The sequence below is a fragment of the Pangasianodon hypophthalmus genome, chromosome 3, assembly GCF_027358585.1.
Source record: "Pangasianodon hypophthalmus isolate fPanHyp1 chromosome 3, fPanHyp1.pri, whole genome shotgun sequence".
Lineage (NCBI taxonomy): Eukaryota > Metazoa > Chordata > Actinopteri > Siluriformes > Pangasiidae > Pangasianodon > Pangasianodon hypophthalmus.
The window spans coordinates 6887279-6899914 of NC_069712.1; the positions used below are offsets into that span (position 1 = coordinate 6887279).

General features: G+C 39.0%; 1 protein-coding gene across 5 annotated transcripts in view; it reads right to left on the reverse strand.

The window, feature by feature from the left end:
- LOC113542133 (probable E3 ubiquitin-protein ligase HERC3) overlaps nucleotides 1-11383 on the reverse strand; it is a 35349-nt gene extending 23966 nt beyond the window's left edge. For 4 of the 5 annotated variants that reach the window (XR_008301407.1, XM_026939486.3, XM_026939478.3 and 1 more), the window contains exons 1-9: nucleotides 11238-11380; nucleotides 8057-8389; nucleotides 6654-6813; nucleotides 5766-5842; nucleotides 5363-5584; nucleotides 3929-4020; nucleotides 3428-3558; nucleotides 2391-2545; nucleotides 479-552 (exon numbers count right to left, since the gene is read on the reverse strand). Coding sequence is in view for 4 of the 5 variants with exons in the window: in XM_026939486.3 (XP_026795287.1) it covers nucleotides 479-552; nucleotides 2391-2545; nucleotides 3428-3558; nucleotides 3929-4020; nucleotides 5363-5584; nucleotides 5766-5842; nucleotides 6654-6813; nucleotides 8057-8279 (1134 nt within the window). In the remaining variant the exon portion in view is untranslated. Of the gene's footprint in view, nucleotides 1-478; nucleotides 553-2390; nucleotides 2546-3427; nucleotides 3559-3928; nucleotides 4021-5362; nucleotides 5585-5765; nucleotides 5843-6653; nucleotides 6814-8056; nucleotides 8390-11237 lie in introns of all 5 variants that reach the window. The other variant, XM_053232407.1, reaches the window with a different exon arrangement.
- Nucleotides 11384-12636: the final 1253 nt, after the last annotated feature.

The following is a 12636-nucleotide window of genomic DNA, read 5'->3' on the forward strand; positions in this document are numbered from 1 at the left end:
TGCACACACACGCACACACACACACACAATGTTAGGATAACAACCAATAACCAAACAATTTCCTTCTGTGCATGCTGCAAGGCCATCTTTCTTCAGAGTCTAGACTAAATGTGTCTCCAAGCAAAGAATAAACAGGAAGTCCAAAATCAGCCTCATTTTCTGCTGTATAATTCTTTCACCAGATTAAGAGCTCCCCCAAGTGGACAAGAGTACGTAAATACTTAATGTCATTTAAACAGAAAAGAGACATTCATCATCAAGGTCATACCAAAAAAAAAAAAAAAAAAAAAAAAAAAAAAAACCTGACTTAAATGAAGTTCAGTAACAATCCAGAGACTGACTTTTAGAATGAACTAAGATTTACATTTGTAGTGAAGCGTTCATTAGGGATTTCAACAGCATATTTTCTTCCTCATCTGCTACATTTGCATCTACTGGCATGGTGCCGCATGGTGTGTTACGCTGTTTAATGGCTCACCTTGCCATGTGACAGCAACAGAAAGCTGTGGTCGCCTCCGCAGTGAATCCTGCTGATGCTGTACTGATCCGTGCCTGGGTCAGGAGGAAAATGAACGCAGTGAGTTTACACAGACTTAATAGCGATTTTAATACAGGAGAGTACCTGTAGCACATCCAATAAGTTACTACCATTCATGCAAAGTAATATAAACGAATAAAACACTAAAGCCAGTGTTAGTATTTAATATCAGTATTTATATGGCAGAGATGTTGAATTCTCGAATCTGATTGGTCGATTGGTGAGGGTGTCGATTACTTTTCTATAACAGCAGCTCTGACAGTAGTTTCGGCTGTAATCATACTATAATCAAAGATTTATAATAATACGTTATTTTTATAGGTACAACTAACGCAGGGACTTTCACACTGTGTCACTGTTAACATGGTAACCTTTTCTGTAAGGAGATGTTTATTCAATATTTACGGAAGGAGTCTCTAGTGTCAGTGCTTTGTAGGAGTCAGATATAAAGCTGTAACTAAGTTTTTCTGACACACAAAAGTCTTTGGTTTCTCTGTAACGTGACAATCTTACCGATTTAATGTCTTATTAACTTTAAGAGAGACAGAGAGAGAGACAAAGGAGGGAACAACTGCTCTAATATAATTGATAACCAGACCTAACTTGTTTTGCAGATGTTGCATTTATCTATAAATAGATAAATAAAACCTGTAATTGAGGAATAAGACACAAAACACTATTCTCAATCATGTTTTATTCCTTTCCTAAAGCAGGATTGTCCCTTTAATAAATTGTATACTATATACCAAATTGTGCCTTGTTGCATCTTGTATTTTTGAGACAATCACACGCTGTACATCAGTGCTAATGTCTCATCTACATCCACATTTCTCTCAGCTTTTGGTATTTTTTCACCTTTTCAGCCTAATCATGGAAATGGATGTCATCAAGGCACAAAGATCAAATCTGTGCCAAAAAAAAAAAAAAAAAAAAACCCTAACTAAGCAAAAAAGCTGGTAATCTGAAAGTGGCCTCATAAAACTGCATAATAAATACTAGAGCAAGATATTATTAATGCTCCTGCGATAGACAGGAGACCCGTCCAGTGTGTATTCCCACCACAGACCCAGCGTTCCTGGGATAGGCTCGGGATAAACCACGACCCTGACCAGGATAACGCACTTACTGAAGAGGAATGAATGAACACATCACTTGGTAATTATAATCTCAACCCTGATATCACTGATAGAAATAACAAACAACACTATGTTTATTGTGCTCTAGCATCTAATTCCTAGTGCTTTAACAAACAACTCTATGTTTATTGCGTGAGCATTCCGACCTCTCTGGGATTCCAGATACGTTTTTTTTGCGCATGGCATTGGCAGGCTTCAGAATACCAATCTGAAAAACAAACCCAGATTCACCTGTCTGCTTTTGTACATTTTAAGCCCATGAATAGCAACATAACCACAGTATGCTATTTCTGTCGGTATTATGCAGCAATAACAAGCAGCTGATTAGACCCAATTATCCAAATATATCCATCCATCTACTAAAGAGGGGAAAACAAGACATTTTTGACATCTAATATTTTATGAAGCTGGTTTAAAACGACAGATAAATCATCTCTAATTTCTATCTCTAATGAAATAGCTTGTTTTTCATGTATAAACTCATGTGACTGATGTAGAAGTGAAAGCTCCTGGGTATCTGGAAGCTAGGTAAATAAATTTTCCTACTGTGGTTTAATGGAGCCTGCAGTCTACTGCCTAGTCAGATTTTGTGGTGAGTCATATGCACCAGCCACTTACTGCTCTTATCAAATGGTAGGTACTGAAAATGCCTGTATGAGGGTCATAACAAACAAGTTACTTATCTCACGTGATGCCGCAATGTCGTGTTTAACCACCTGTTTGTGTGTTGGTGAGAAAAGGAGGCTGGATGTTTCGGACTGGTAGGGGGATCATGGCGTTTCCTCTGGTCCCTAAGCCGAGCTGGCCCTGAGCATTACAGCCAAACGCATACACCGAGCCGGTGGAGGGCACAAACGCCAGCGTGTGGTGTCTGGAACAGACATGAAGGAAAGGTTCTGTTCAAGTTCACTAAATTAAAACCATTAGTAAGCAATCGAACATAGTGAGTAATGTAACAAATGAATAAAATATGTTGCGAAATGTAATACAAACATGTTTTTATTGATACATTTCAGTAATTACTCAATCTATAATTTTTATTAGCTAAATTTAAACTGTCACTCATCAAAACACAGATGTGCAACGTTTTTTTTCCCCTCCCAGAGAACTGTAGTCTAGGGCAATGGGTTTGAGTGCATGGACCAGCATGAATGCCATTTTTCTTTTATCAGTTCCTTTTTTTTTTAAGCAGGAGTTTAATTTGTAATGGTAAGATTTTACTAATTCTTGCATTATTCTTGTTCGCATAGTTGGTAAATTTCTGGAATAAAACACATCGGGATGTGTTGGTATTGGAAAATAATCAACTTCAGGGTGGTAACTGTAAATCCACAATGACAGGGTCACATCATTCCACCCCGTTGTTGATTATTTTCCTATAAAAGCATGCCCCCGAAGTGTTTTATTCCTTACATACTTTGTAAACTCAAATGTAGTGTCAATTTACGTTCATACGGTTTGCGTCACATCTAATTATTTACACTCATTCTCCTTTCTAATTATTATTATTTGCAATTCAAACAATATTGTCCATTATATGTGTTTAATCTTTAACTTTGTCTGAAAAAAAATCCTTTGTATGTAACAAAGATATAAGCTCCTATGTCTAAACGCACATGTAATAACTTCGGATGGCTACCACATGTCTGCTGTTGTGAAGGTCTCACTAACACCATTACTCTGAAGGCAGCAATTTACACGAAAAGGAATAAACTAACACCTTCATCAATCTTAGTCATTAATTCCCGTATACCTGCCACAGGCGATCTGGGACACCTCGGTGCCCATGAGCTCCAAAACCCTGCGTGGCAGAGGCTCGTTGTTGGTGGAGCCGTGCCCCAGCTGTCCTCTCGACCCATTTCCAAACATAAACAGACCTCCATCCTGTACAAACAAGATGCTTAAACGTTAATTTTTTTTTTTCTTTTTCTTGTTGTTTTTCTTCTTTTTCTTATCCATCAGGCAACCTCAAATAAAACACAAATAATTGTAATTTGTCCAGACTGTACATTGCATTTGTACTTTCCATGCTCTAGCCCACCGGGCAACACATCTTATTACTCAGCTCATTAAATTATGCAGTGCTGTGGCCTTCCAGGTTTTTACTTCAGCAATCCAGATGTACAGATTTATTTCTGAATAGATCAAAAACCTATAAAGGCCCAGTTTAAACAAATCTCTATGCTTCATTTAAATCCAAGAGATTTCATTCAAATCCAACAGGTGACACTGGGAACACTGAGTGCACCTGTACCTTGGTCAGAGCGGCAGTGTGTTCCTCCCCGCAGCTGATGTAGACCACTTTCTGTGAGCGCAAGAATTTAATATGGCAGGGAACAGCCCGATCTGTTTGAACAACGAGAAAACACACAGCACACACAATTTAAATGAACAGCTTAAACAAAAATGAAAAGCACACTATGTAACTGATCAGCTGCAACATGTTTGGCATGTTTCTGTATGCTGCTAAGGGGAGCGTATAGTCTCCAGTTTAGCATCATACAATCTACATATCTAAATCATCACACTTGCATCAAAGACATTGCTTGGATTAGTAATAACACTTTTACATAACTGGTTTAATAAAAAGGCTAAATGAGGCATATGCAAATCAAATGATATCATCCAAGTCACAGGCAATTATGCCTTACCAACTTCTTCATGAGTCTTTTGCCTGAGGTAGAAAGTATTTCTGACTTCAGGATGGCTGCTACTACTTTTTACAGCAATGCAACATTTGTTTGTCCATCTGAAGTAGTGACAAAATTGAGCACAATTCATCTAACTCTACAATGTGACAACACCTTTCATTCAGACACAAAATAAAGATGTTGTTAAATATCAAAATAAAGACAGAAATAAGATATTTTACTGCAGCATATGAAGCATAGATGTAATGTTAGTAGACTCATGAGAAAGACTGGCTACATATAGGGTCGTTGAAGATCCCACAATCTTTTTTTTTTTACTTTGTCAGTCAACATTCCCATTTGCCATCGTTCACCTTTTGGTTCAAAATGGCATTAACAGCCGGCATCAGGAATGTGAACAGACTGCTTTTTTTTTTTTTCTGTTCCGTATTTGTGGGCTCAAACCACAAGTGAAAGGACTTAAAGTTGCAGATTGCCAGTCATGTGGTAACTGAAATGAGGATAATGTGTAACCTTGTATTTTACTATTTCCACAGTTATAGTAAGTATGGAATGAAACACTTGGGGGGTGTGCTGTTATAGGAAAACGAGCAAAATCAGGCTGGTTTGATGCGGGCCAAGGCAAAGACAAATTACTGTTACCACTCCAAAGTGTTTTATTCCTCTTATACCACAGCAATTTGCCAATGATTATTGTTTTTATTTAATTAAAGGACTTTATGTTATAGGTATAGAAACGATAACATATTAAGACAAAGAGTGCATTAATATGAACCTGTGACTTGAGCTACATCCAGCACTACTGCTGATATAGAAAATTCGACAACACCTTCTGACCAATGAGAATTGAGAATTCAATAGCACTAAGCCAGAATTTCCAAATGATTGCCTCTGTGATTATAATCACACTCACTGAAATATGAAGGAAGCATAAGATTCCATAACAGTACTACTGCTGTTGTGTGTGTGTGTGTGTGTGTGTGTGTGTGTGCGCATGAGCATGGCTGCCTCTGTCCTCTGTGCTCTGTGTCTCTCACCTTGCTCATCATTGAGGCCCAGCTGCCCGGCGCTGTTCCTGCCCCAGCCGAACACGGCTCCAGAGAGAGACAGGGCGAAGCTGTGGTCTCCTCCAGCGCTGATCTGAGCCAGTGGGATCCCACACAGAGACTTGAGAGGCTGAGGAGACAGAGAGCTCGGCTCACCTTTCCCCAAACCCAGCTGACCGCTCGAGTTCTGACCCCACGTGAACAACTGACCATCTGAGAAGACAAAGAAGCAGACCAAAACTCAGTCAGTATATAAATCAATAGTGTGTCCCTAGCCCAGTCCATAAGAACACAACTGTTCTTGTAAAATGAGACTTTTTTTAAACACACACACACAAAATAAATGTCTCATAAGAGTACTGTACAATAATAAGGAATACGTCTCAGGGCTCACCTTTAGAAAGTGCGATACAGTGCTGGTTGCCACACATGACTTGTGAGATCTGATGATCACACAACTTCTTAATCAATCTGCACATCCGGGTGAAATAAGAAATACATAAATTACTCCATTTAGACATAAGACAAGTTAGATTTCACATAACAGCCATTACAAATTACAAATAAAAGCTGATTCTTCATAAAATTCATCTTATTATGTAAATAATACCAATATAATTTTTGCGGTGGTGAAGAAATTTAAATATCAGGGAATCCTTTTAGCGAAAATATTTCATTATATTAATATTTGGATGTGACTTTTGATGATAATAAATACAACCTTCTTTGTGCAGCATAGTTTTTTTTAAGCATTGACAGGTTTACAGATGAAAAGATCTTCTGGCGGGAATCTTGCATTCGTGTCAACTATTCCTGTTCTAACAAACCGAACTTCCACCGCTCTAATGTTGCTTAAGGTGTTTTTAAAAAAAAAAAAAAAAAAAAAAAAAAAAAACAGGACAGCAGGACACAAAGGCTCCCACAGCTTCATTCAACAGTTAGATAGGATTACATAATGTTAAGCAACGGATAGGCTTGTGCAATTTTGATTTTACACAATTTTCCATTTTAAAATATCGCAATAAACAAATTAACTGTTCGGAACTACTAGCTAAAAAAGAAGGGTAAATGAGAATTTGCACCATTTCAGTTTTAAGAAGAGTAAAAGAGGATGTAAAATTATTTCAAGCTGTGCAGTTAAGAACTCTGACATTAAATTGAGGAGCTCGTAAGCAAAATGTGTAAAGGTTGACAGGTCTGGTAATGTAATGTAATGTAATGCAACCTAATGTAATGTAATGTAACCTCTGTTATGTAATGTCTCAGTTCTACGTTCTCTTACCGGGGAACTCGGACAGCTTCCTCTGCAGTGCCGAGACCGAGCTGCCCCCACTCGCCTGCGCCCCACGCAAACACCTGGCCCTGCTCGCTCAGTGCCAGAGAGTGGGCCTGCCCACACGCCACACCTGCAATCTTCTGAGCGTCCAGCGCCCCAACCAGCTCTGTGGACACACACACAGCTGCATTATGACCAAGTAATGTAAAACCATAATTCACTGATTCATATTCAGTAACCTCTGTGGATCTGGAGTCTATCCCGGGAGCACTGGGCGTGAGGTGGGAATACGTCCTGAGTGCCATCACAGGGCACCATGCACACACATTCACACACTCATTCACACCCAGGGGCAGTTAAGCATAGCCAATCCACCTACTGACATGTTTTTGGGAGGATGGAGGAACTTTAATGATTTACAGTTTTTCTGACACATTTTAACAGTGTCTCTATCTTCATGTACCGTGAGTAAAAGTCCAGACTTACTCGCCTCACTTCTGTTTAGCTGACCATAGCTGTGCAGTTGTGCCAGCTTAAATTCACACAAATTTCTAAACAGCGGGAATTCCAGCTTTCATTCTTCCCATTTTCGATTCTAACAGAAACTAAAATGTCTTGGAATTCCACTGAACAACAAAGTCCTAAGCTCCATAAGCTTCATACACCTGCATCTCAGTTATGAATAATGACTCACCTCGGTGAAATATTCTGGCACATTCAGTATTCAGTAAATAAACTTCACAGTGAATACGAGCAGGTGGTGCTGGGAGATGTGGTGTGTAGGACGTTCTATACTTATCCTGTGAAAAAAATCCCTGTCATATTACCATGATATACGAAGAATAAAACATGCTGTTATTGGAAAATATTCATCTTCATGGTGGTAACAGTAACTGTGATTTGAGGCAGGCCACATCATTAACTATTATCCTATAACATCAAACCACATCATGTTTTATTTCTTACATATCTTGGCATATTTATGAGGGTAAAAGAGAATAGAGGTGTAGAGATAGGTTATTAATATGCTATTTAAACACACGCAGACAGACACACGCACAGACACATGCACAAGTTATAACAATTCTGGTTACAATTTTAAATTCTTTGGACCACTCTGTGGCACTGGATGTGACGCATATTAAAATATTCAGTGGCCAGCGTACAATTCAGCATTTATTACCAGTGATCTCTCCCAAAAGCATGCTGGTAGGCAGATCGGCTACACTAGCAGCATTCTGTTTCTATACTCCAAAAATCTAAAACTCACAAAACAACCTTTTGATATTCATATTTTTCTGTCTAGTAGTTTTTTAAAACTAGCAGTTTTAAAACAGATCAAAATTATATCTCATTAAATATAAAAGAACATAACTACAGTTATAATCATTATTGCTCGAGCTCCTTACCAGGCTTGAGTCCAGGCTTCTCGTGGCCCAGCTGCCCGTGACTGTTGGAGCCACATGTGTAAACACTCCCATCATGCATTAGGAAGAGCGAGTGCTGCCCGCCGCATGCCGCCTCTTTCAGCCCTCTGCCATCGAACACGCAGCAGCTCCGCGGCTCAAACACAGCGGCCTCGGATACAGCGAGGCCCAACTGACCCCAAGCTGAACTGCCCCAGCACAGCATCACGGCTCACACACCGAGAGATGGGTACAAAGGAGAAACAGGAGAGACAGAGGGCGGTGGAGCCTTAGGCTATGTGGCCCAGCCTTCTCCCCTTCGAGTGGATGACGAGCCTGGAAGGAAGAATTAAAAAAAAAAAAATGAGCATTAGAGAGTATGTAAGAAAAAGTCAAAGTACCCTACAGACTTGAAAGTCACGAACAAAGGAATGGAACCAGTGAGCGTTCTCACGTTCAAGTGTTTTATGTATGCTGATAGGATATGATATGTAAATATGTAAATGATTATCTGATTTTAAAAAAAAAAAAAAAAAAACTTTTGTCCTTTCTACTAGACTCTTTGTTTATCCTCTTTTCTCCCAGTTTAGCTTTCCTCCATCAGACAACTACTAACAGGATGAAGGCGAGCGCGTACATCCTCTGAGACACACCGTTTCAAACTGCTGCTTATGCTACGTTTTGTAAAGCAAAAGCTGTCTGCCCTCTTCCTCATACTTGAGCTCACAACACTTGGCTGCAGATTTGAACTCACGATCTCCTGACAATAGAGCACACTTTTCTGTTACGCCACACAGGATCCATTTTATCCTAATTTTTAATAAAGCTAATAAAAAAAGAATAAAATAAACAGCCCAAAAAACCCAAAAACTCAAAGATACTGAAATGTAAAACAGGGATGTTAAGAGAACTGAATTACTGTCTTGTTTTTTTTTTTTTTTTTTAAATACGTTGATCAGTTCTGCTATTTTTCGAGCGTTTAGCTTGTTCTGCTGTCTTACTTTGCTGGGTCCATCAGTTGACGACCCTTGCTCTATAAATTAAAGCATACTTATTTAGTTTACTCATAGGTTTTGTGTCTTTTAATTCTGGAAAAAAAAAACTTTTTTATGATTTGTTGTTATTCTCATAGAGTTGTGTTGTTAACACATGTTGTTATTCCTGCCTCACACAGAATCTTCCAGGGATTCAATAATATTGGTAAGATTGTTGCATTAATATGATTTATCACAAATACTCTGTTTAAAATTTCATTATTTATATGAAGTATTTTAAGACTTTAGACTCAAAATAATAGTGCTAAAAAAAAAAATAAAAAAAAAGAAAAAACAAGCAAGACAGCACAGTGAAACAGAAGAGGAGCGAGGATCCCTGTTTCCATCCCGAGCTCGGGTTACAGTCTGAGCGGAGTTCCGTGTGTTCACCCTGTGTCCGCGTGGGTTTCCTCGGGGGCCTCCGGTTTCCTTTCACCTCTCAAAAACATGCCAGTCGGTGACTTAGCTATACTAAACTGCCCTTAGATGTGAAGGAGCGTCTGAATGTGTGTATATGTTGTGTTCTGAAATACACTGGCGTCTTACTGAGGGTGTATTCCTTCCTCACACCCAATCTTCCTGGGATGGGCTCTGGAATTCGGAGTGGAATCCCGACCCGGATAAAGTAGTTAATGAAGATGAATTAACTGTTGTAATTATAACTATAATTGTTAATATTATGCTCTGTGATGAAATGACTCCAATCCAGGGTGTATTCCTGCCTCACACAGAATCTTCCAGGGATGGGCTCTGGAATTCTGAGTGGAATACCAACCCAGGTAAAGTAGTTAATGAAGATGAATTAACTGTTGTAATTATAACTATAATTATTAATATTATGCTCTGTGATGGGGTCCCTGGAGGACTAGTGGTTCTCACCACTGCGGCCCGAGTTCAAATCCCGGCCAGGGACCCAACTCCAGCCACTGGGCTTGCGTGCAACAGTGCGCTCTCAGTGCCGGTCCCAAGCCCGGATAAAATTGGGGAGGACTGTGTCAGCAAAGGCGTCCAGCATAAAAACTGTTCCAAATCAAATACACGGACCAATGATCCACTGTGGCAAGCCCTAACAGGAGCAGCCGAAAAAGAAACAACAACAACAACATGCTCTGTGATGGAATGACTCCAATCCAGGACGTATTCCTGCCTCACACAGAATATTCCTGGGATGGGCTCCGGAATTCTGCATGGAATCCCGACCCGGATAAAGTACTTAATGCAGACGAATTAACTATTGTAATTATAACTTTAATTATTAATATTATGCTGTGTGATGAAATGACTCCAATCCAGGGTGTGTTCCAGCCTCACGCCCGGCGTTCTTAGGATAGAGGTCGGAATCCTGACCACAATCCTGACCAGGATGAAGCGATTACTCGATGATGATGATGATGATGATGTTTATTACTGTTATTATTATTACTATTATTATTATTATTAGTAGTAGTAGTAGTAGTAGTAGTATTGGCACATCTACCTATATAAGATACATTAAAAAAACAGATCCTGAGCTAAAGATTGTTTCAGGAATACATTCTCTTTCTTAAAGTCCTGTCCAGACAGAAATGAAACACTGACAGATTAACTCAGATTAACTCAGATTAAATACACAAAGCGTGTATGAAGATTAAGCTTAATCTAGTTCCTAAAGACAGAAAGTAGTCAGCTAGTTAAGCTAGTTACAAAGCTCACTATCTCAACCAGATAACCTAGATTTTTTAACTGAAAGCAGTTTGCTCTTTAGTGTTCATTGGGTTTATCTGATTTAATCTGGAGACTAGTTAACGAGCTAGGCTGCTAAACTGATGAAACCAGCTAACCCTTCCCTCTTCCTGGATGAAGAACAGAAGCTAGCTGGCTATTTTAACAAATCCGTGTTAAAAAATAAAACAAGATTCACTCTCACTCTTATTAACACACACTTCAAATTTGAGTTCACAGGCTCTACATTTTTAAAGGTTCAACTCTATATTTCAAAGAAATTTTAAAAACAACTGCCAATAACAGGTAGGCTAAGCACCTAGCATAGCTAGCAAACACTATCCACTATCCACTAGTCACTATCCAAATGCCAGGCTAGCAAGCTAGTTAGCCGAACAAACAAAAAAAAACCCGAAATATTACGAATAACAAATTAAAAAACGACCTACCTTGAAAGGTACATACCCCTTTCACTTATAGCAGGTTATTTTCTGCTTCTCCGTATGTTATGATAATAACAAGGACGTTACAGCTAAGGTCTCGTCCCAAATACAGCCTTCCACCCTACATAGGTTCACTATATATGAAGCACAATAACGCCTTCTACTCCCTATGTAGTGAACTATAGAAACACCCAGGACGCTGTTTGTAATGTAGCTTAAGATTATGTCGGGGCGTCACCGATCACGTGACAGTGTCCACTGACAGAAGAGATGAGAGGGCCAAATATATAATTTATGCATATTTTATTTCATTTTATTAAGACGTCTATAAATAAAATATGTTTAAAAGCCACTGGGGGCTATTTTAGGAGATTGAATGTGCATTAGTGTCTTCATTTTTAAACCAGGTTTGTATTTATTTTTAAATAAAAGTCATGAGGCTCATGAGTTATTATAATTGTTAAATATTAAGTAGGATGAGTTCAGGTACACTGGGACATCAGGCAAAATGGGAGATTTATTTTCTGGCTTGATTTTTCTAGCCCTTTCAGTGGATCGGTTTGACAGAAATAACATGTGTCACATAAAGGGGGTGTGGTCATTGTCAAACATGATTTGGCTAGTTATAGGTTCATAACATTGTCATGAATAATATATTTCACATATTTATGATGCATATACACATAAGATGGAGTAATAATACTCTAACAAAATGTGCAGAAAGTCAAATCATGACCATGTACACTAGTGGAATAACTATTTGGCCAAAAGTTTGTGGACACCCATATGTGGGCTTTCCCCAAACTGGCTTTCTACTAGATTTTGGAGCGTGGCTGTGGAGATTTGTGTTCATTCAGCTACAAGCATTCAGCATTAGTGAGATCAGGCACTGACGACAAGTGAGGAGGTCTGGAGTGCAGTTGGCTTTCCAGTTCATCCCAAACATGTTCAGTGGGGTTGAAGTCAGGGCTCTGTGCAGGACACTCGAGTTCTTCCACTCCAACCTTAACACACCATGTCTTCATGGAGCTCGCTTTGTGCACAGGGGCATCGTCATGCTGGAACAGGTTTGTGCCTCGTAGTTCCAGTGAAGAGAAATTGTAATTCTACAGCATACAAATACATCCTATACAATTGTGTGCTTCCAACTTTGTGGCATCACTTTGAAGAAGAACCACATATGGGTGTGATGGTCAGGTGTCCACAAAGTTTTGGCCATATAGTATGGAACTTTACTTAGCTCCAAGCATACAGAGATTTTTGTCTTGTGTAGCGTCTTCATATAATTTTACTGTTTAATCCCAGTATGTATGTATGTATGTATTTATTTATTTATTTATAATCCTGTGTTGCTTTTTAGTCATGGTTCTCTACTGTGATTTTTACTTAATCTTAATCTATTTTA